Below are 25073 nucleotides of genomic sequence, written 5' to 3'. Positions count from 1 at the left end.
AAAATCAAACTAGACTGGTCTTGTTCCAGAGGGAGAATAGTGTTTCATTAAATGCTTCTGGTTCATATCCTATTGACTGATGGAAGGCGGGGGGCAGGAGGGTAGAATTTAAAAAACTTGGCCACCTTTTTTCTGATAGCAATAAGAGTAAGGATACGTGAAAACATTTGGATGGCTTTCTTTGTCTATTTTGCAGATTTTTGTGTAAAGTTTGTGGAAGACAGATACTGTAAGTGCAACCCGTATCTTTCTGTGTCCAGTTGTTGCCCACTGGTGTCTGTATGATAGTCCAAAGGAGTTAATCAGTTTATTTACCTTTATGCAAGACTTAGGAAGAACCGCTTTTCAGGAAGGTTCTTTTATTGAGGGAAATATAAGACTTCTGGGAGTGTTTTCTTCCTTCCCTTTCAGCTGAGTGGATCTAATCTTGCTTACTGGACTACTATATGGCCTTGCCATGTTTCTGGAGTAGCTGTTTTGCAGGATTTGGCAAAGAGTTTGTGAAACTGTCCTCTAGCTGTAGCCCGAAGGTGAAGCAGTAAGCTCCCCCTGGGAAACACTGAGTTGTATTAGTTACTTTTTGATAATCTTATTTGATGACCATTTTCCTGTGTCTGAGGCTACTGCCATGCTGAGCTAATACCATATACTAGTGGATGTAAATTCACTGGGAAAATGTTTAGTACAGCTAATTACAGTTATTTCTGCCCTCTTTATGTGATTGCAGTTACCTGCCTAAGTAGTCTTTACGAAAAAATGCAAAAGTTGCAAAAACTTAGTAGGGCAGTGTAAATTAACTTTGTGTCAGCACTGCATGTTCTTTATTAGGGATATGGCTGCTCCAGCTGCAATCCATAACTGTTTTTAATCTTACAGTGATGTTGAGTAAAACACTCAAGTGCCTGCAAAAACTTAAGCAGATAAACCGTGTGGTTTGTTTTTTTTTTTCTTTTTGTTCCTAACTTACTAATTTAAATAAAAATTAATGAACATGCTAATAAGTAAAACTAACCCTGTTAGGTGTAGCTCATTCTTTCTTTCTAGATTTCTGTCTTAATTCATGTTGTTTGTTTATCTTTTATTTTTAACAGTTTAGAATTCAGCTGGAGTGATTACTAAAAATAGTAGTGTATGTAACAAGGCATTTCCTTTTCCTGGGAAACTGTGATTCCCTTGCAAAATCAGAAAACTACATCTGTTTGAAGCGTTGTAATTGGCAGATGGTGTGTGGTGGGGGGAGGGAAGAAGAGAGGAAGAAGGATATGGGGGAATGTAGTCCAAAAAAAAAAAAGCTCACACTGTATCAAAGAGGGGATGACTGATTTCCGTGACTGATTTCTTTTAACTATTTGGTGCGTTTACAACACAAAAAGTGCTTAAGGAATTGTTTTGAAACTTATAAAATGTTACCTCTGTGCAAGTTGGAAATTGTCTTACAGCAGCTGTATTTATTAAATTGATGTTTTTTTAAAAAATGGGATGTCCAAAATTACCATTTTAATTTCCTTACTGCTTTTCTTTCAATTGTATCATGTTTGGAAGGGGGTGGTAAAGCACTAAAAAAAATTTTCTGTTACCTTTCTTAGGTTTTCAGTACTTACTCAAATGAAGACTACGATAGACGTAATGAAGAAGTTGACCCTGTTGCAGCCTCAGCTGAGTATGAACTTGAGAAAAGGGTGGAAAAAATGGAAGTGTTTCCTGTGGAAATTGAGAAAGGTGAAACCAAACCTTGAACACTTGCAATAGATCCTGTACACGCAAAAGATAAAACAATTTTAAATTGTATTTTCCTTGAATTTAGGTCTTGAATTTTTGCATGTGTTCAGACTTTCATTTGTGGATAGTTCTGTTGAATTTAGTGAATGTTAACTGGAGAGGCCTCTACTGAGTGCAAGTTGTCATACTAAATAGTAAGTCAGGAAGGGTGCATTACTGAGTGACAGATCTGCACCAAAATATATACGATTAATAAATCTTGCTATCTCCTCCAGATACCATGAAGCTTTGAGTCTATCAGTCTTTTTTTTTTTTTCCTATTTTTTCTCCTCTCCTCCTCTCCTCCTCTCCTCCTCTCCTCCTCTCCTCCTCTCCTCCTCTCCTCCTCTCCTCCTCTCCTCCTCTCCTCCTCTCCTCCTCTCCTCCTCTCCTCCTCTCCTCCTCTCCTCCTCTCCTCCTCTCCTCCTCTCCTCCTCTCCTCCTCTCCTCCTCTCCTCCTCTCCTCCTCTCCTCCTCTCCTCCTCTCCTCCTCTCCTCCTCTCCTCCTCTCCTCCTCTCCTCCTCTCCTCCTCTCCTCCTCTCCTCCTCTCCTCCTCTCCTCCTCTCCTCCTCTCCTCCTCTGAAATTTCATGTGTCTTGTATGGAAGGACTTGGAATGCTTTGAAACAGCTCACTACTGCTAAGTGTTACATCTTGTCTTATGCAGCTAATGTTAGATTTTTTTAATCCCTTAGGTGACAGTGGTCTGGGCATCAGTATTATTGGAATGGGAGTTGGTGCTGATCAGGGACTGGAAAAACTAGGCATTTTTGTAAAAACAATAACAGATGGGGGAGCTGCTCAGAGAGATGGACGGTGAGTTTTTCATTGAATTGATTATGCTTTTTACAAATTTCTAACTGAGCACAATCATTTTCATTGGATATGCTGAATACTGTGAATAAAAGTACAAAAGCTGAATGCAGCTGAATAAATACTGCATTCTTGCTTTACATTATATTTTTATAAAAACGGAGGCCTTTTATAATACAGCACATTTTTTCAAAATAAGCATAGGTCTGCTTACAGCATATATGAGAAAAGCTTAGAATGTGCCCATATGTAAAAGTGCCACAAAATCATGTTCACACCCCAGGACACCAGTCACTGTGTATTAGTATAAAAAAATATCAAGGCAAATACTGTATAAATTTTAATTGGTGATCTGCATACTAACTGAGGATCAGGAGGTGGTTTTTAAGCAATTAATTTCTCAAGACTCAGAATTTCTTATTACAAGTACTAGTGAGTTTTAAGCGATACTTGTCACGTCAAAAATCTATCAAGCCAAAATGTTTTTGTTGAACGGATAGCTAAGCTTTTATTTATTTTGCAGAATTCAAGTAAATGATCAGATTGTTGAGGTTGATGGCATAAGTCTAGTGGGAGTTACTCAGTTCTTTGCAGCCACTGTGTTAAAAAACACCAAAGGCACAGTGAGGTACGTATGTTTTCTATGAAATGATACTTTCTTTTTGTCATTTTTCATTAATGGAGAATACAAAAACATAATCTGAGAGTTTTACAAAGATGTTGTTGAAGGCAACGGTATGGCAATCTAATTTCTTAAGCATATCTTAAGCTTTTTGCTGCAAGGTATTTTGTTTTTCTTCTGTAGGTTTCTGATTGGGAGAGAGAAGCCAGGGACTCAGAGTGAAGTAGCCCGCCTCATTAGTGAGACCTTGGAACAAGAGAGATGTCTGTATGAGCAGCATTATGTTCATGATGATACAGAGCAGGTAAAACATCATATGTACTTATATATTTTAAAAATACTGCTACATGCAATAACTTCTGCAAATGGAATAAATGTTTTTTGAATCAAATTGAAGCAAAAAAAAGTATAAAACAGGCAACTTGTTAAAAACAGAAAATACAGCTTAATACTCTTATCAAGGCACATGATTATCCCTACTTGCTATACTTCCAATTTATCAATAATCCAAAAGATATTTTTAAGTAGCAGCTGTCTGTGATTTGTTTTATGCATGGGTTACTTAGCTCTTTTTTGTGGCACTTTGATGGCGGTGTTTGCAAGTCATCTTTAAAACTTATCATAGGTATAAGAAACTGAAAAGGAATAGTAACTAGTTGAGAAAAGTTTTGCAACTGTTTGGATTCCTTGATTGTGTGCTTTTGTTATTGCTGCACACATAAAGCAGAGTGTGTGTCTTACAGAGTGTCATGATTTTCCTGTTTTGTCAGGATGATGACTATGATGATGATGACGATACGTATGAGTCACATTTACATGGAAAATCTGTAGAAGTTTTTGATCTTCCTGAAAACGAAGATATTGGTTTATCACTGGATATGGATTCAGCACAGTCTCTTCTTAAATTTAAAGAGGTGTGGTAGCAGTTTCTTAAATATTCTTTGTGATGCACTGGGAAACACCTGAACCTTGTAAGATTTGGATATAATGTCCTTCATGTGCCCCTTGTGGTTTCGGGTTTGTTTTCCCAATATAGCCAATAAATCTTGCTGGTAAATGTCCCTTGAAATATAGCTCTTCTGTAGTTTTCTGATCCCAGCTTCCCTAGACATATGTATAGTAAATGGTCCTTTGATTTAAATTAAATTAAAAAAAATCCTTGGGAACGGACGTTAGAACCCAACACCGCCTTCCTCCTTGTTGTGATATCTGAAGATTGCATTAAATAGATACAATGCTTGTCTTAGTCCTTCTTTGGTCCATTGGACTTCACATTTATTGCTGCATAATAGTATGCCCATTCTGAATGGTCTCAAGTGTTGTGGTTAGAAGTTCTTCAGGAAGACAAGAAAAACGCATCTAATCTCTTGCTCTAGTCCCTGAGCTCTTCTGGGAAATCTCTGCCTACATAAAAGCACTTCATTCTGTAGATAGGCATTGGTATTGGCTTGGAGATAGGCATGTAGATTGGCTTGGTATTGGCATGATCACTTGGATCAGGTGATCCCTTCTGGATTTTTTTATGGTGTATGTTTTGGAAGCAATGAATATGTAAACCAAATAGGGTGTTCCAGACTGTTAATCCCAACTTAACATAATTGGAAAATTGGGTTCCTTTTTCCAAAGGTTTTTATAAAGGAGCGTATTTGCTTTATTCAGGTCTGTGGAATTTAGTCAAGGATTTAAGTGATGCAGTCCTTGGCATTTAGAGGTCTGGGCGGCTTCTTAAGTCCCTGTCATTTTCACTCTGGAGGAGAAAATTACACTGGAAAGCAACTGTTTTGTCAGATGCCATTTGTGCATGCATCACCTTATTTTTATAAAGGATCAGTATTTTGCAGACCTCCTTAAGTTTGCTTTCTTGATAACGTTGATAATGTCATTGAGGAAATTGAAATTTCAGGCTATTGATCACTAGAGAACATTTATGGTTTTTCTAGGTTAGGAAGCATAGCAGCAGGCTTACAGCATCCTTTGATAAGCGTTATATTCACTTCGTTTGTTTTAATGTGTGTCTGGTGTATACTACGCCTCACCAAAAAAAACAACAACAAAAAAAATCCCCCCAGGGTTATGGATGGAAAGTGAGATACAAGAAGTAACTAATAGTTGTCAAGAAAATGTGCTTTTGTGCTTGTATTTGTGCAGTTTTCTTAAGATATGTTAACAAAAATTTATATTTGGCGTAGGTGTAGTCTTTATCCATTTCTAATAACCCTATGAAGATTTGTGGTGCCAAGTACAAGGCTTAATTTTAAAACAAAGCCAGCGTGTTTATTTGTAAGTGCTGATAAGTAAAAATATTTAATACTGTTAAATTTTTTCTTGATTCTGTGTACCAGTTGTCATCAGAAGTGCATTGCTGCCTTTTCATTCTCCTGGCACATTGAAACATTATTTTAACCTCCTCACTTTTCTTAATGTGTAGAAAACAATGTGGGCATTTAACTGTAGGTGGTCATGTATTGATCTTTGTAGCAAATAGAATACTGTGGAACTTCTTTGGCTTTAATTTGAGTTCAACTTTTTTCTTTTTTAGTAAGAGCTCATGATCACTTCTCCTGTAATTGAAAAATAATTAAGTTGACTTTATGCTACTATAAAAATGGTTGGAGGAAGAAGGAAATCACAGACAAATACTTAAAACTAGCATTTCAAGTGTAATGTTACATGTGCTTATACAATTTCTGTTCGTTTGTTTCAGCTACAATTAAAACATGCAGTAACAATAGCTGAAGTGAATCAACTGAAGGAGAAAGTAAGTTTTCAAAGATTATTATTATTTGGTAGTGGTTGTTTTGGTTTTTTTCTTTATTTCTACTTAAAAAGTTTACCAAGAACAGGCTGAACGCAGAAGGCAGCAATCTGATTTAGGCATTGGGCTCTATGTACTCTGTGTTATGAAAGACAAGTATTCCTAAGATGAAGAGCTGTGCTCAAATTAAAAAAAAAAAAAAAAAAAAAAAAAGGCACCAAACCAACCAGCCAACCAAAAAATACACAACAAAAAAAACCCCAACCCCATAATCCCCCCTGCGCCATTATAAAATGAATACTTCAGTATTAGAGTAGAACTGAATATGGTGGGATACTGTATGAAACAAGCTCCCAAACAAATAGGAGAATATTTTCAGTGGACAGAACTTGTCTTATTTGCGTATAGATTTGGTACATACAGATATTGGTTTGTGGCTGACTGTCTGTTACCAGGATGTTATTTCTGTTACATTGTTTCCCCTCTTTCCCTCCTCAAATTTCTGAACTGTTTTGGGGAGAGAGTTTTTTGCCAGCGTTTTTTATTTGGTGAGGATTGGTTCTTTTTGCTGCTTTTTTCACTGATGGAGGTCTGTGCGTGGCCTTTTTCTGGAAATACTTGTTGTAGGTGAGCAGCTTCTTCTATTCCATTGCCCTTCTATGTTGCCTTGCCAAGAAGTGCGTACCCTTGGACAAGTTGCAGCACATTGCTGGGGGATGAGAGAGTATTTCAGATTGCAATGATTTTGACTAATGGTATCTATTTTTCTTGCACTCAGAGCTCCAAGCATAGAGAGGCAAGGCAGCCAAAACTTCTTTGTGTTCTTATGACAGTTCTGATTTTGATTTCTGACAGTGCTCCTCCTCACAGTTACCATGAAATTTGGCTAAACTGGATTGCTAAAAAGCTGTTAAAAATGTTAGCATTAGTACAACTTACTGACCCATTATTAATTCAAGAAATTCTTGGTCCTTTCACCATCAATGTTTCATGAGCAGGTGATGTTGACTGGCTTCAAAAGCAGTGATTTCCTCAGTATAAATGATGTCCCCAAAGAAGGAGGCATGGACAAACCAAGCAGTATCCTGCCTGCTCTTTCCTCCAAGGCCTGGAGAACTTGGCTGCTGTCAAGCTGAAGGGCCCCATCCCTTTGCTTTGGTGTTTTTATGCATTAGCTCCAGGAAAGCAAACCATGGGTATATCATAATTTATTAGGAAGACCAGTGTCTTACGAAGTACCAGAGAAGATCAACTGGTCTCATTAGCTTTATTCAAAAAGCTGTTGGAAACAAAGTAGTAGGACAGAGGTCTTGTCGTATACAGGTTAAGACTCTCTGTCTCCAGTTGCCTTTGCAGGTAACCAAAATGGGCTTCTGCAGAGGTATTGGAGATAGTGAGATCTTGAACAAGTGAACATAAGCTGACAATCAAGACCTTACTCATTTTATGTCTTTAAAAACAAGCAATACCAATGAGGAAGTAGTAAAAGACTCTTAGGTCCAAGTTCTAAACTTACTTGGATTAGCAAGGGTTAGAAGAGTTGATACGATTTCTTTAGAAGTTCACTGTCTTGTTTTAGTATTACTGATAAGTAATTGTTATTAGCTATTCTCTACTTAGACATGTATAAACACTGGGGTTTATTTCACCTTTTAGTTTAGATTAATTCCTTAACTATTAATCTTTTCAGTTAAAAATTGTTGAAGCAGAAAAAAATGAATGGAAACTGAGTCGAGTCCAACTTCAGCAAAACTTAGATGAAAGCAAAGAGAAAATTAAAAAGTTAGAGACCTACTGGTTAGAGGCACAGAGTTTATGCAAAACAGTAAATGAGCATCTTAAAGAAACTCAAGAACAATGTGATGCCCTTGAAAAGAAATACAGCAAGGCGAAGAAATTGCTAAAAGATTACCAACAAAAGTAAGTACCCCAAAATACTTTCTTGTATGTTTTTTACATTATGGGGAAAACTGACAACAATGCCTAGGGTTAGGATTTTAACACAGTTCCTTTTCATTTGTCAGAGTTTAGGGAAGCAGTGAGCTATACGTGCTAAATTCTTCCATGCCTTAAGTCACCAGCTTTTGTGAAGGTTCTCTGAAAATTTTGCTGCTGCTTTTGATTCTAAGCTTAGGAAAAAAGATTTAATATTTTAATAACAAATTTTTAAAACAACTTAGTTGAGAAACTATAGTGTGCCTATGCTTCTGGAAGGACTACTTGAAATTTGGCATGAGGTATTTGGCAATACCTTTTGCTGTTTGTGAAAAACCCGCTAGCTTTGACGAACTTGTTCTGGATAGGGTACACATCAAAGGGTATATAATGAGATTCAGATACGTGTGATTCAGTCTGAGTTAGGAGCTATATTTTGTAGGGGAGTAAAAGGAATTTTGAGAAATTTGGGATATGTAACTAGCACATCAAAATGGCAGTATGAAAACAGTATCTTCAATCCGTTAACAGGTTTGGGTTTTTTTGTAGAGGTAATTCTGCTGATTAGATATGCCTGTGTAAGACTTCAACGCTATGGTTGTGCAGTTCTGTCTATTTGCTCTACATTCTTTCCTCTTAGCTAAACAAGAGCTAATTGCAAAATGCTTGTAGAAGTGTCATGATAATACTGAACACACCTGTTGCTTTTGATAGTTACCGTAAGCATACAATTCTCTTTTCCCTGATTTCTCCACTTGCTACTAATTTTTAAAGGCAGGTTGCATGATCTTTTGCTCTGTCATCCACATCCAGAAATGTTACTTTTCACAGTGCATTTTTGTGCTGTTTGGTGAGCTTTTTTAAAGGTCTCCTTTCCCCTTTCTTCCCAAGCTTATCCACATGGAAGTTCAAAAGTACGTTAAGATGACTGCTAACACACTAGTTTCCATTTCCTCACTGTTTAGCAAATTCCTGTTACTTTTTTTGGCTGTCCCTGAAGCTTTTGCATTTTGTGTAGATGTTCTACACTTATTTTCTGGTTTTGTATGTTATTCCATCTGACTTGCAGGAAAAAGCAGGTTTTATTTTTGGTTTCTTCTTGTAATCATTGTTTCTTTTTGTAAAACCTGGCCATTGCAATTTCTGTAGGATGAACCAAATAGAAACTTGAAATGCAATTTATTTTCCTACAAGGAATTCTACCATAGCTTTTGGAAGGAAAATACTGTATGTGCATGTGTCTTTGTGGAAGAGAGTAAGATGTAATGCACGCTTTAAATGTGTATGCAACTTGCTTGCCATACATAGAGGCAGAGAGGTGGTTGTAACTTTGTAGGAAGTGTTGCAACACATCCTTTTTTAGCCTGGAGTAAATTATAGTGTCATATGTATTTTCTTTCAAAGAAAGTAGCAAGCATACAAAAACATAGGTCATCTTGTGATGTTACAAGATTAATGAATCAGTTATACCTTACAGACTGATTTTTTTCAATGTTCGCTAACAGAATGCATTTTAGTAAATGCAACTGTGCATATTTCTATTTTACGTATTTTTCTACATTTCTATATATTACTCTTTCATATATATTTATATATTTCTTTCACCAGAGAAATAGAATTCATGAAAAAAGAAGAGGATCATTCAAGGCTACTTGAAGAGAGAGACCAGAAATATGCAGAACAGCTGAAAATATATCAGGAAAAAGTAAAGCAGTATTATATTTTGAAATACAACTCTCTGAGAATGCGGAAGTCTATCTCACTTCTGAATTTTAATTCTTGCAGATTTCAGAGCTTGAAAGTAAATTAAAAGTATATGAGAGAATGCCATATATGTTTGGAGGTGACAGTTTATTGGAAGATGGCTGTCAAAGTCCAGGCCAATATAATGAACAGTCCAAGATAAGAGAAGAAAATGAAAAGGAAACAGAATCAATAGAAGAAAGAGTAAATTCCTCAGATATGTTAATTTCTGGTAAGTAGATTGTAGGATCTTTGATTTGTGCTTAACAAAAATTAGGAGGCGTTATGTGTGTAGCGTTTTTCCGTTGTTAAAAGAGGTTACACGTTTGCGATTTCTTACTGACTGGGTAAATGTTTGACCTGAACCAGTGTGGATGGTTTTGTTTAGATCTCCCAGCATTTTCAGTATTGTACTAATGTATTCCTTAAATGCTGGGGGAAAGAGGAGATCAATGGAGAGAGATCCATCTTCACTATTCCTTCACTATTCAGATTCTCTATTAGTGAAACTGGTAAAGTTAGTGGGACTAGAACACTGAGATACATCAATTAAAATCCCACTGATTTTAAGCTACGATTTACCCAAAAATTGATATGGTTTTTTTGTCTTGTAATTTTATACCCAGAACATTATGAAATATCAGATGGTGGTTCAAACGAGAAGCATATTCTAAAAAGATTTGGTAGATGCTTATGTACTTTGTAAGAGTTTCTATCTTAAAGAACTAGGATAGGAAAGTACATTTGGGGCACAAATTCTCATCTATTTGAGAATAAAATTCAGTTTTCAAGCCATGATATAATTATATCCTAATGGATTTCTATTTTTTTTTAATTGAAGAAATTGGGTAGAAATGTATTTCAAATTCATTAGAATTGCTATTGTAACATATAAAACAGTATTTTCATATAGTAATGAATAACAGGTAGAATAATTGTGACTTAACTTCTGAATATTTTTCTTTCCAGTGGGGTGGAGAACTTGCCTACCAGTTGTTGTGTTTGGTTTTTTTTTTTAAAGTAGTACATATTTGTTGCAGATTTTGATGCTTTTGTTGGGGATACTCCAAGATTAGACACCAGTGCCCACAAAGCAAAAGCTCAGCTTGCTTTGAAAGTAAAACGCCAGCCACCTTCTCGATCAAAGCTAAAAGAATCTCTAGGGGCTGGACAACAGACTGCAAATCTACAGGTACTGTTACTGGTATATAATTATGTATTCATGAGCCTGAATGTATGTTCAGTTTTGTCTATGTTTGCAGTTGTAAATGTTGTCCATGCTTCATTCAGACTGTGCCAAGTATCATATCTCTGTTCATACCACATACATGATCTCCAACATGTTCTTTGTGGTTAATTTGAACAGTATTTTAATTAACAGTATTTTTAATTAACAGTTTGTACAGTTAATTTGAAGTTAGCAAAGAAGTATGCAAGCTTGTTCTGTTCTGCTTCCTGAAAGATTTTGATATAGTGACAGTGGTGTGTTGTGTGAAATATGCTTATCTACCTTCTAATTCCTTCATCTGAAGCAAGTTAGTTACCAACCTCTTCAAAAACTAAACACTTCTGAAATGCTTAATTATTCCATAAGTAATCATTTAATTTCACAAAAAGTATACCAGTAAAATGTTCTAGCGTGTTTCTGGAAAACAGTTGAAGAATTGAGGTGTATGTAGTCAGTATATGACAGAGCCTGTCATAGAGGGAGAAGACAATACTTCAGTTAAACTGAAAAGTGGTTGCATTGAATTGAAATGGCTGAGATGTACCAGAACATTTCTGACTTGGCTAGAGAAAGATGATTTGGGATGGGCAGAAAGATCTGCATGGGGTGGATAAAGGAGGGCCTGTAAAATCAGCTTCATGTGATTTGGATGATATCTACAAGTGATTAAGTTAAAATTTTATGAACTGGGGAAGTTTGTGTGTAGCATAGCATATGCTTACATCCTTGTAAAAGATCAGGTAGTAAAAGATTATATGTCATGCTTATCATCAAAAAACTTTTGAATTTGTAGAAGGAAGACGATTCAGAAGATACTATTCTCAGCAGAGAGCTTTCCACTGCGTACCTAACCAAGACCTTAGAAACAAGTGAAAAACTTACTCTCCCTCACCTGGATGACATAGATCAAAAGAGTGAAAAGCCTGAACAAGCAGAAAGCACAGAAAGTCCTCTAGAGTCAAGTCCTTCTGCTTCCACACACTCTTCCCCAGTACACAAACCAAGCAGTGAAAATAGCACGACCACCACTTGTTCACCTCCTCCTGAAGAGACGGCTCCAAATTCTCCTCAAGGATATCCCAAGAATGTTAAGCAAAAAGAAACAAAAGGGAAAGGGAAAGAGGGCAAGGGTAAGACTTACGGGTTTATTATTATTTTAATCCTTCAGTGTTAAAGTATTACAGATTTTAGATATAAATGAATACTGAACAATAAACTATTTTAAGGGAAAATGAATTGACTACAAAACTAATTACCTGTTCTAAAACCACTTGTTAACTCTTCAGGAAAGTTTGAAGTTAGCAAAAAATTATGCAAGTTCATTGTATTCTATTTTTACTTAGTGAAAGATTTTGATACAACAGTAGCATATTCTGAAATAGGCTTACCTATCTTTTAATTCCTTCATCTGCAACAAGTTACCAAATTTCTGCAAAAGCTCAACATTTCTAGAATAATTCATAGCGTGAAGAATCTAAAAGGTGCCTGTAGAATAAATGCTGTTTCAATTAAACAGTTACAGAAAGAAATAGGTCCAAGTCGGATCAGTAAAAGCTCAAACCAATAAAGTTGGGGAGTCTAAATGGTTGCCTTGACATAAGCTGGAGGGGAGCTAAGACATTGACTGTGGATAATTAGTAAAAGTTCTAGCACATTCCTGCAAAACACTAGCTTCGTAAGTAGCGATGTATCAGAGAGTAACTTGGACTGATTTCCTGATTCCCAGAAAGATTCCATGTTGGCTCTGTGCTTCCAGATATTATCCAGGTATTTAAACAAGATACGGCTTCTGAATGTTATGGGAATTACTGCATTATTCAGCTTGCCCTCATAGAAAATTTCTTGCTAGGAAAAGGTTAAAAGTATTATAATCAGCCTAGTCACTACTAGTCATTACTTGATAGAAATATTTGGCTTTTTTTGTTATGAATACTTGAAAAAGGGATCATATAAAATATTTTAAATGCTTGATATTCCCTTTAGTCAGCTAGCACAATGTCTAAAGGCAGGTTATACTTGCTGTCTTTTCTGTACAGCTTGGACAAAACCTTTCTTTTGATACTCTGAAAACAGGATTTGTTTTATACTCATTATATGTGTTTCTATAAAGTCTTAAACAAAAATAGTCTACGCCAGCTTCTTTCTGTTTTAGTTGGTTGGTGGTTTTCAGTCTGTTTTTTTGTTTTTTGTTTTAAATCTTATCAAAACAAGTACCTAATATATAAGTGATCTTGCTTTTTTTTCTACAAATTTTTTGTGATGGCTGAGGCATTGCAAACATTTTCTTAAAACTGGCAGAATCACTGGAAGAGGTAATTAATGTAGTACATCAAAGATGAGGATTAGTATTGAAAGCTCGCTCTTTGTAGGTAAAATGACACTAACTGATACTTTCTGCTAGATTGTTGCTTTCTAACCATATTTAAATGTCTACTTATTATTTCATTGAAAAAATCCTTTCTATTACCTTCACATCCATTCATGTATCAGTCTATACTTTAATCTGTTTTACTGCATTTTAGGAATTACCTCTTTTCTTAAAATATTACCTCTGGAGAGAGAGGTGGAAACAAATGTTAATATTAAAATTAATTCTTCTGGTTTTGTATTTAAGTTGACAGAAAAAATAACTAGTTTAACTTTCTAAACATGTATATTTAACTGCTCTTTCTAAACATGTAACTTCCAATAATTAGATGAAGTTCTGATGTTGATCAGAAACTACTGATCAGATATGCCAAAAAAGAAAAAAAGGAAAAAAACCCTGACTATCCTGACTATTCAGCATATAAACTTTGAGGTAACCATTGTATATTTCAGGAAGGATTATTAGCTGATGGGATCATGGGGAGTTGTCCTTAGTTTTATGTAATAAACATGAGTTTTGGTTTTCTGATCTTTGAAGGCATCTGTGTACGTTACTTCATGTCAGGAGTAAGCTCTGAAGGCAGAGCTTACAACCTACTTTGTCTCAGAAAAAGCAGGCTGCATCTCTTTCATAGGCAACTTAGTTATGAAACACCTGATTTGCAATACAAAACAGTTCTGTTATTTAAAAAAAAAAAACAACAAACCTATCCAGTAGCCTGGTAATTTAAAAGGAAGTACATTTAGAACTTGCAGTAAACTGTCACAATCTGTGGGAAGAGGTAGCATGATGTTTAAGTTTGTCACTTAATTTCACTTAATAATTGAGCAGTGGGAATTAAACATGCTCCCTCTGGTGAAAAATTGGATCCTTGCAGGTTGTATTCTAGTCTTGAAAATACCACAGTCTTGGAGGAGCTTCAAAGTCCCAGTTATTTCTTTAGAATAGTCACAGTTTGTATACTGTTTCTAAGAAACTCAGCTTGTTAGAATGTGTCTGTTCTCCAGGTACTGGCTATCATGTTGGTTAGACACACTTTGTAGAGCTAGCAGCTTGCATAGGTAGCCTGTGTTCCAGTGAGCTAGCCTGGGCTAGCTACTAAACCAGAAAAAATGCAAAAGGAACATCTTATAGTATTTCAAGGGTGATAAAGGATGATTAAATGCTGTATCTGCTCAACTGTTGCTTTAAAACTGAGTTTCTTTCATGCGTCTCACACGGGTTATCTCGATGTATTTTGAAGTTGACACCTTGTGAAAGGCAGGTACTGTTTTTCTAAACCTATCTTAAACTATCTTTCGTTTGCAATTCATTGAAGCAAAATACTGTGGTAAGTTTTATCTTTCTGTAGACAATATAGGACTAGTGTTTATCAAAAGCAATATTTTTGATCAGTCGTAAGCAACTGCTATGTTGCCGTTTTTCAACTCCTGGAATGATGGGAAGATGCCATAGAGAGTAACTTACATTGATATGGCTGTAGTATTTTCGGCTAGCATCTGCATGTGTGAATGTGAATTTTGACATTTGTTACTCAGTTTTATTATCTTATTTACTTAGAAGCATCATCATAAGTACTTGAAACTTGCAAGTATTTTTAGAATAACATTTTTATTTTTCACTCCTCTATGAAAAGCAGAAGAAAAGACAGTAGAAACAAATGAAGGAACATCATCAGGGAAGTCCAAAAGGAGATTTCCAGATTTTGGGTAAGATTTTACTTGTGTTCATTTGGAAAAAAAAATGGCTTTCAGTATTACTTTTGGAGAATATCATGTTCTCTAAATAAAAAAAATGTTGAGAAAATCCAATAATGCTACTTCATGGCAACACCACTAGACATTCTTCTTCATCTTGAATTTATAATGTTGCATTCATGTTTCCACCACGTTTTGATTTTATTTATCTGTTCTTTTTTCCCCTCAAAAAATTTCTTGAGATTTTTCAGGTTTTTATCTGAATGCACAATTTCTCTATGAATTAAATTGCAAATTCATGCATAGTTTTATGCCAAAATATTGTTAGAGCCTAGACTCTAATGATATGTCCTACTGGCGTTACAGTCTAAAATAGATACCTGTCTTGCCTTAATTCCCTCTACAGTAGAGGTGCCGTTACTTAGGGTTTGGCTATCGTAGCTGCTTACTGGGCTGTTCACGGAATCACGAAATTGTCAGAGTTGGAAGGGACCTCTAGAGATCATCTAGTCCAACTTCCCTGCTAAAGCAGGATTGCCTATAGCACATTACTCAGGACTGCATCCAGGCGGGTCTTGAAAATCTCCGGAGAAGGGGACTCCACGACCTCCCTGGGCAGCCTGTTCCAGTGCTCTGTCACCCTCACTGTAAAGAAGTTTCTCCTCATATTTGAATGGAACTTCCTATGTTCCAGCTTGTGCCCGTTGCCCCTCGTCCTATCACTGGGAACCACTGAAAAGAGTCCGGCTCTATCATCCTTCAACCCACCCTTTAGGTGCTTGTAAACATAGATAAGGTCTCCCCTCAGCCTTCCCTTCTCCAGGCTAAAGAGCCCCAGCTCTTTGAGCCTTTCCTCTTAAGGGAGGTGCTCTAAACCCTTAATCATCTTAGTTGCCCTATGTTGGACTCTCTCCAGTAGTTCTCTGTCTCTCTTGAACTGGGGAGCCCAGAACTGGACACAGTATGCCTCACCAGTGTTCCTCAGAGGCAGGATTGCAAACAGGGGTAAAACAGAAGTGCAAGCTGCATGTTATCTGGAAATGCAGTGTGGTAACTGAACTCTGCGGATTTTAGAGAAGCGTTGCTAAATTTTTACTATGAGCCTTGCTCCTTTGGAGACAGGTATAAAGCTTGTGGAAGCCAGCTAACATGGAAGACTCAGACTAGTACTGCAACAAATAAATCATAATATATAACAAAAATGATGACTTATTTTGCATGCAGAGAATGTAGTTAGTGACTTAGTTCAAGTCACTCTGCATTGCACATGAACATTTATATAGCAATAAAACTGTGTTCTTCCTCTTGGTTGTATCCACTATATGCTAAGTTTCTTTGGGCATTTTTCTGTGTTGTCTTTGAAAGGTATGTTCATAATTCTGTCATGGTTCTTAAATAAAATATGAATCACAGTACTTTTCTAATTGCATGCATAATCTGTAAAATCATGCTCTGTGTAACAACATATATGTGGCTTTTTCTAACTGTTGAAATCAGTGTAAAAACTAGCTTGCTGATTAAAAAAAATATTTTGCACTGTGTCAATGTAAACTCTTTATGAAAATTGTGGTTTTTCACTTCAGTGGATTACGGAAATCTGGGGGCAAGGGCAAGAAACAAGAAAAAGAAAATCTAAGAGGCTCTCTGGATAGCAGGTATAGTTTTGTTTGTTTAATACATACATGCTACATTCCTAAAATTTTTAACCTAAAAATTTCTTTAAAACTACAACTTCTGTTTAATCTTAAAGTACATGCAAGTATAACAGTGGCAAAATTCTGTGAAGATCAATATAATGAAGTGGGAATGAGCTTCTAATCTAATGAGATAAGAAAAATACATAGAATAGTATAGAGGAATCAGTAAAACGGGGTTACATTTTAAAATGGCTCATAAGATTACCATGTTGTACCCCATCTTAAGTATAAAAACTGTATTTTGCTTGGGAAGATCAATGTTGAGTAAATTAAATTGGGAAGTTATTTGAAATTGTTAAATTGTTGTGTGAAATACTGCAAAAGCTCATAAATTGCATGGATATGTAAAGGCAAGTATCAGATTTCATTTTAAAGATCAATTTTGCTGCTGAAAGGGGTAAAAATGAGTGGTGTGTGTTTTGAGTTTGTTGGTTTGGGGGGGTGTGTGGGGTGTGTGTGTTTGGAAGGCAGGGTGGGGTTTTTTGCTGTTGTTGTTTAAACACAATTTAATTACTTATTTCAGAGGTTCCCGAGAACTGTTGGATGACGCTGGCAACAATCTGTCTGCATCAGATTCAGATTCTCCTGTTCCTACTTGCATGCCTTTCTCTTGGTTTGGAGACAGCCACAAAGAGCCTCAGGTTTCTAGTAGCAGCCTGCACATTACTCAGGGCGGGCAGGACAGTTGTGAACACGGTCAAGAGAAGAACAGAAGCAAGGTAAAGATGACTAATCTGTGCTTTGAATATTTAAGCATTGCATCTTGATAAAGTAAAACATCAGTGCTTAGTATGTGGAAGCTTGATGACTTAGTCCTTGACTACATCACCGCTTAAAAACGTTGCTGCGAGGGCTGTGAAGTCTCAAACTTCTGCAAGCAGAGACTGTGCGAGTGTTCCCATTCCCTCCTGTTCGATTGAAGCATCAGCGGAGGCTGTTCAGGCTAAAGTAGAATCTCAGGAACAATCACAGGGTATGTTTTTTTACTGGTTTATAATGCTAAAAGTGAAGCTAGCTTTAGGACAGTATACTTCTAAAAGCCAAAACCCTGTCTAATGCAGTCTAGTAGAGGCCAGCTTCCCAAGCAGTTAGCCAACCAGTTCTTACCATATTGGTATGTAGGGGTGGAGTACCAGACAGGTGGATGAAGATAGCATCCTGTTTTTCATTAACAAATTTAGTATCGAAAGGCAAGAGACACATCTGTAGAACACTGTCTTTTCTAGGAAGCTGCTTCTGAGAACTGATATGTTCTAATAATTAAGAGTCTTAACCAGATCTTCGGAGTGAGGCTACGCAGTTCAGTTTATAACCATAAAGTTACCATCTTTGCAGTTTAAACTATTTGAAAGAAATGGCTGTAAAAAGTAAGAAGTTTAATGTGTGCGCTAAGTATTTTCTTAAAACCTATTTCAATGTAAGACTATTAGTAACAGCCTTATTAACTTACCTTCATTCTTGTTTCCTTTGGATTTTGTCAGATTCAAAATTGTAGCTATTTGAGTAACCTCCAGAGCTATGTTTATTCTTGAGTTTCACACTTTTTCTTCACTTTGGTTGCCTAAAATACCCTTTTATTTTTCCCTTTTTCTTTGTGTTGTTAGAGAGAAATGAGTTACAAATCTAGAAGAGAAACTGGCCGGGTTGTAGTCTATGAAGTCACTGATACTGTGTGTAGACAGCAGATAACAAGTTGGCTTTCCATGTTTCCAGATGCTGATTGCACTAAAATGCTTTTATAACACGTTTTTTAAAATTACTTTATGTTTTCTTAGAATGAGTTTACAGTCCCTATGACAGGATTAAGCTGTCTGCATACATAGTTTGTAAAAAATACAGAAATTGGTTTTAGAACCACACAGGAACTTGAGTAGGGTTTTTTTTAATCTCTGAAGTAGAACGACACTTTTACTGTTCAGTGTGTGTCAGTCTTGTATATTTACAGCTCCTGCATTGTTTGCTTCTGTTGAAGCACGTAGTGGACAAAAGATATTTCTGTAAATAACCTGAGGATCTTGGGACTGCAAGATCCATTTTGAAGGGGATATGCATAGACTTTGGTACAGTTTCGATTAAATAGGAGTGCATGGTTGATCTCTCAATCGGCTGTAGCAAAGCTAGCAAGAGCTGTTTGCTGTACAGATAAACATTTCAGAGTCATTGGTTCAGAAGAACCCGTTCTTCCCCTCTTCATTCCTCCTTTTTGATTCAAATAATTTTTCTGAGCATAGTAAAAGTCACACTGCTGCATTTCTCCTATAAGCACCCATAATGTGCTTAAGCACCCCTTAATGTGTTTATATAGGTGCTTTTTTTGGCAATCAGAAAGGTATAGCTCTTGCCAGGTTGGGGCCCCTCTTCCTTTCCACGTTGCCCTGAAATAATAGCCTTTTCTTCTCATCATTGTATACTTTATCCAAGTTGATGATCACTTTAAGCTTCCAGCTGGTTTCTTGCCTACTGATTTATTTTTTTGTTTCCTTCTCATGCTCCAGTATGTAATTGTTGCTCACTGCTCTTTTCCTTAGTGCCAGTTGCAAACCAGCAGCTGGAAGAATATACAAGTCTTCAGCTCCATGCCTGCTCTGTAAAATGGTAGAAAGCTGACCCTGTTAAAGGGCAGATTCTCATACATTAATTGATTCTAAAATCATACTCAGCCTCCCCAAAGTCAGGCTGTTTTTACTTTGCAACGTTTAGGGTCTTTTATAAAGATGGTAATGTAACAGTAGCTACTGCTTGGAATGACTAATATTTGTAGATCTTAACCTGCAGTTGATCATTAAGTTTGCACTACAGTAAGGCTTTAGCTGGTAAACCTCGCTATGAAAAGACATTGAAACTGAGAAAGAAATGTGTTTGACCACATAGCAGTGAGTCTTGTTACTAAAGCAACATAACAGCAAAGACAAAATCATCTTTCCAGAATTTAAGGAAAGAATACTCTCTTTTTCTTGGTGTTAACTCCATAATATTTATTGGTTTTTATGTCTGTAGTATCCCATATGATCAGCTGAAAGCATTTCTTAAAGAGCAGGTAAAAGTAGAAACCCTAAAATGAGAACTCTGTCATTTAAAAATCTCTTGATTCTTTCGCATTGTGTATAATTTCTGTAGTTGTGTTTTAATATTGATGGTGCAAGGAATGTAATTATATTTTAACTCTTTTCTGTTTCTGCAAAATTCACCTCTATAAATTAATGCACCTAGAAGGATTTTGTTTTCTTAAAACGATACCAAGTTACTCTTAAACTTACAATTTGGCAATGAATCAACTTCTTGTTGACTGTGAAAACTAGAAACACAAGAACTAAAATCCTATGACCTGAGTGTTTGCAGACTGTTTAACCTCATGAGACTTCTAAATTACAGAGTTCTTAAATTAGTCCCTTTACATAATCTGCCCCTTGATTTAGTCCCATTCTCTGACATTATACACACACATACATACTGGTCATATTCATTATTTTTCCAGAGCATTATTTAGCTTCTGTAAGCTTGTATGTAGTGTTTCATTTTCATTGCGAGGAAGAATACAGTGGTGTAAACTATTTTTATGCCAGTACTTTAAATCTTAGGAAGCATACCTATATACTATCTTCTATCCAAATTCTGTGCTCTTCAAGAATCAAAAATATTTGCAACTGCCTCTAAATCCTTAAAAGGAAATTACTACTTCTTTAAATCGAATAGGAGCAGGAGGAGGAGAAAACAGTACAGCTCACGCTGAGATGCTTTACTTTTGGCTATGTTTTCTTCATATTTTTTTCTAAGGTCTCATTAAATATGTTGCTCAAATATCATCCTGTCTTTTTTTTTGGTACAATTTTGTTTCTGAATTGCTTTAAATTGTTCTGCAAAGGTAGAAAGAGTGATCTGAGGATGGCTGAAGGAAAAGTTCCTGAATAGATTTCCAGTTTGTGTTGAAATTAATTTGAGAGTAGGCTGATGGACAAAGGATTCTGTTGTTTCTGGTAATATTTTTTATGTCTAAAAGACTGAAGAAGTCCCTAAAATATAATGTGGTTGGGGGTTTTTTGTTGTTTGAGGGATGGTGCGGTGCTGTCGTTTCTTCTTGTTATTTTTGGTTTTCTTGACTTTTTTTCTTCTTCTTCTTTTGGTTGTTTTGGTTGGTTTTTTTCTTAAGACTAGAAATGTGTATCACTAATTTAGGGTAAAAGGGAGTGCAAAGATCAAGTATCTGCCCCCAAAACAAAAACAGAATAATCTAGAAAATTTAGAGTTCAGGTTAAACTGAAATCAGAACACAAATACAGAAGTGCTCAATGAGGACAAGTGCAAAAACATAGTTCTCCTACAGGAGCATAAGTTACTGATGAAAAGTGACTTTACGATCAGCTTAATTTAGAATCTCAGATTATTTCTGCATATAGGGATATGGTATGCCATCCTTACAAAGTACAGTAAGTTGATTAGACAGTGAAAATTAGAGAAAATAATGGTAAATAATTGTTTATGGTTTGTAGGCAGCAAAGAGAAGTGCTGAGAAATAAATTTTAGAAAGACAAAAGTAGGAGGCATGCTTTTGACAGTTATTTTTCACTCAATAATGAAAAATAATGTAGAGGTCAGGATCTGAGTTGGAAATTGAGGTAATCAAATTAGAAAATATTCTGGGAAACGCATACATTAGTATTCTTTAGAAGGATTTTCTTACCAAACCTGCTGTGAAGTTTTGAAGTGTAGCATCTGTTTTTTTCATAGTCTTCAGCTTGAGTCACAGGCTGCTCAGGTGACCTGCCTGGGCTGTACGAGTGCTGGCTGCTGGATGAGTTTGAACCTGGATCCTGCTGCTTTTAGATGCTAAAGCAGTTGTATAGATCCAAAAGCTTCCTTTAAACACAGACTAAGTGTGATAACTGAATGTAAACAGTAAATGCTATGAAGATTTTACATTCTTTCAATGTGATAGTTCTTACATTAGTCGTATTTCTATCCTGAATTTTACTTTGTTACATATTTAAAAAAAAATGATAGTACTTGATTAATTTATTAAAAGAATAAATTTGTCAAAATCTTTTATTTCAGAAGAATTTTCTATTTTGAAAATAATGTATTCAGGCTGTCAAACTGCATAATTACTGTAGATTTACAGTGTTAAACCAATTTTGTAAAGACATCTGAGTAATTGTTTAACTTCTGAAATGTTCAGCTTTATTATAGTGGTTTCACACTATTTGGTACTTTAACTATAGAGAAGATTTTACACAGCTTGATAAAGTCCATTTATTATAAAAATTCTTCTGAGGATATTTTACATCTCTCTGGTATTTTTCATATCAAGGTAATTTTCAGATTATGTGATTTTGTGCCTCAAATGCAGCTGCCTCAAAAGTGAATCATAGAATCATAGAATAGTTTGGGTTGGAAGAGACCTTTAAGGTCATCTGATCCAACGCCCCTGCAATGAGCAGGGACATCTTCAACTAGATCAGGTTGCTCAGAGCCCCATCCAAGCTGGCATTGGATGTTTCCAGGGATGGATCTGCCACCTCTCTGGGCAACCTGTTTGTGTTTCACCATCCTCATCAAAGCTGTTACAATGAACAGCAATACAATACAGTACCTTAAATCACAATTTAAAGTCTTGGGAAAGCTTGTCTTTAGGCAAGCTCTGTATTCTCTATTCATAAATTAATTTAAACCCTGATCTGCAAGCTGCCAAAAGCTCCTTGCTATTCCAATTCTCAAATATATGTCAGGCAAAGATAGCCTATTTGTTTCACTGCCGACTGCAGTGGTTTGATAGTGGGTAACTATGAAGTCTAAACCTAGCTTTCATTTTCAGGAACTTTATGAGAGCAATTCTGTGCCATGGGAATCTTAATGACCATAAACAATTAGGAACAATTTTTTTTTATCTCGCCAACAGAACAGCTCCTTCTGAAGCACGTTCATAGTGCTTGTTTACATTTCAATTGGATACAAATTCGGCATAAATAGTTCCACCAAATTAATTTTAAATTGCTTCTCCCCAAGCATGATATGCCTGCTGAAATAGTAGCATGTATTTCCTTGTGTACTTTAGCACCATTTCAGGTTATGACCAATTCTCCACACAAGGTGCTTATATTGGGGATATTGCTTTAAATTTGTTACTGTGTTTTCAAATTCAGAAGTTTAACAAAAACAAGTCAGATGCTTGACGTAGTGAGTGCATTTCATATGTGATCTAAAGATAACAGTCATAATATTTTTTTACCAAAAATCAAAATTACTAGAATGTCACCTTATGACCTGCTTTTCTAAGGAGTGAGTTAATAAAACGTTATTTCCACTTGTTTGCAGAGTAGAATTGTCATAGATGATACATACCATAGCAAGCCAAGTTGTGAACTTTCAGGGTTAGTGACAGAACCAAATCTGTCAGGTCGTTCACACACTTTAACCTTCTCTTCAAATGAGGTGAGTTTCAAAGTGTGTATATGTGTGTTGTTGATGTTGTTGTTCACACTACAGCATGTTTAATAGAAACAGATCTGTGTAATATGAAACTAGATGGCTATTACCATATTTGAATGTTGAAAAGCACTGTAAAGCATCATAACCTGTTACTGAAATAAGGACACAGACTAGTAGATGCTGTATCAGCCTTTGTGTTCTGATCCTGGTTATATCATAAAAATTGGAATGAACTCTCTCTGATCAAATTGCAGTTTTGAACTTTAAATAAAACACCTCTTTGTTCCACTAATTCAAAGCAGCTTCCTGGTGAATGAAAACTGCAGCGTTTTTGACCTTGCCTTCACATCTGTGCAGGTTTGTTTTACCATAGAATTTCATCTAAAGAAAAACAAACAAATGAGGGGAAAAAAATATATATAGGTGGAAACCTGAAAGTCAGTCTTCATTCCCCTGGAGAACTAACACCTTTGGCTACAGCTGAAACCTGAAATCTGCACTTTGGTAACATTCTGAGATATTGTCTCATTTGGTGTTTGACTGATGGGCGTCTTTATAAATTAAATCCTTTTGTAGACTAGGAGGAGTCATTAAAAGTTGAACACAGTCACCTTCCAGAAATGAGTTAGAGGGCTTGCCAAACTGGTAGTGATAATGTTTGGGAAAAAAAATAAAATTAAATGGTGGTTCATGAATGTGGGGGTTTGTTATTAGCTGTCTTAAATGAGGGTTTGGTGAAAATCTTAAAATATTCCAGTAATATGTAGAAAGTCAAAACAACCTTCTGTCACTGTTATAAATATGAAATCACTAACATAAAAACCTGGGTTGTCAAAAATCATATAACTAGTTTACAGATTTTGGTACAGGGTTCAGTAGTGGATTAATTTCTTGCAGACTTTTATCAGAGGTGACAGTCATAGATCTAATGAAAATCAGAGGAACTCCAGTTAATAACTATCCTTGGAAGTGCTCCCTGCAGTTTTTGAGTGGAATAGTTCATGAATGGAATATATGTTTCTAAAACTTTCAAGCAGTATTAATCGTAAGATTTTAACAAAGCTAAATATCTTCTTGAATATTGTTCTTAGATCAGTGTTACAACTTTCGGTAAACTTCTGGTTCTAAAACTCAAAAGTTGTCTATTATTAATTGTCCATCTGTAAAGTGATGATTTAAGCCTTTTTTTTGTTTGAGATGAGTCTGATTCTAGTGTTCTCTATAGTTCATATGTTGCTTATGTGTGTATGACCAATGAAAGTTGTTTATACCTTTTCAATTATTACATTGATTATCAGGGTCCGTTCTGAGGGTAATAATAAGCAAACTCTGAGCTGGTTTCTCTTTTTAAAAGCACTGTGTGTGAAGAAAAACAGGTAATTCTGTTCTTGGGTGTTTTTAATTAGTACAATACACTGAGATCTAGGAAAAAATAAGTAACCAATCTTATAGCAAAAATTCTTAATTTGAGGCCTTCACAGGTAGAATTTCTACCTGGTGCTCGTTGTTCAGATGGGTTCATAAGTGTCCAGCAGGGATGGTGCAAGCTAGTGTAAGAACCCCTGCTTGCAGAGGAACAGGTTACCATGTGCTGCCCTACAAACCCTGGAATTGTGAGTAGACAGGAGATGGAAATGCCTCTTAGAAATGTAGACAGGAGCAGCACTGAAGAGTCTGCCTCTGCTGGGCAGGTGCTCACAGGCAATTTGGGGAAGTGACTATGTGAGGAGAGCCAGGTTGTCAGCAGCTGGCTAGTTGCAGCCAAGGCACCTCCGCTCACAGTTCATTAGCCAGCCAGCTGGGAACCCCTCCTACCCTTCTAGAGCTTTTAGTCTGTTACAGGGTGTGATGGCGTTGGTGTTTTCTGGGGTTTTGTATTTTTATCTTTAGAGCCTTCAGTATTTCTGTACTTGCTTTCTGAATCATCTGCGTTTTTACGCAGGAGCACGTGTTTTTTTCATGCTCCATACCTTATAAGTAGTTTTAGTTCTGCTTTCTGAATTTGCAGCTGATCTTGTGTGTGTGTGTGAGGTG

At 36.2% G+C, this 25073-nt stretch overlaps 1 protein-coding gene across 1 annotated transcript in view; it reads left to right on the top strand.

Annotated features, from left to right (window-relative positions):
* LOC141462974 (neurabin-1-like) overlaps positions 1-25073 on the top strand; it is a 43536-nt gene that overhangs the window by 12892 nt on the left and 5571 nt on the right. The window contains exons 3-17 of the mRNA XM_074145170.1: positions 1587-1719; positions 2454-2574; positions 3095-3199; positions 3377-3497; positions 3964-4107; positions 5898-5951; positions 7639-7868; positions 9492-9588; positions 9669-9858; positions 10667-10818; positions 11648-11984; positions 14859-14931; positions 16503-16574; positions 17140-17335; positions 22926-23042. Of these exons, the coding sequence (XP_074001271.1) occupies positions 1587-1719; positions 2454-2574; positions 3095-3199; positions 3377-3497; positions 3964-4107; positions 5898-5951; positions 7639-7868; positions 9492-9588; positions 9669-9858; positions 10667-10818; positions 11648-11984; positions 14859-14931; positions 16503-16574; positions 17140-17335; positions 22926-23042 (2142 nt within the window). The remainder of the gene's footprint in view (positions 1-1586; positions 1720-2453; positions 2575-3094; positions 3200-3376; positions 3498-3963; positions 4108-5897; positions 5952-7638; positions 7869-9491; positions 9589-9668; positions 9859-10666; positions 10819-11647; positions 11985-14858; positions 14932-16502; positions 16575-17139; positions 17336-22925; positions 23043-25073) is intronic.

This window comes from Numenius arquata, chromosome 3 (genome assembly GCF_964106895.1).
Source record: "Numenius arquata chromosome 3, bNumArq3.hap1.1, whole genome shotgun sequence".
NCBI classification, from domain to species: Eukaryota; Metazoa; Chordata; class Aves; order Charadriiformes; family Scolopacidae; genus Numenius; species Numenius arquata.
The sequence above is the reverse complement of the archived record's forward strand: the minus strand, read 5'-3'. Positions and strand labels throughout refer to the sequence as shown.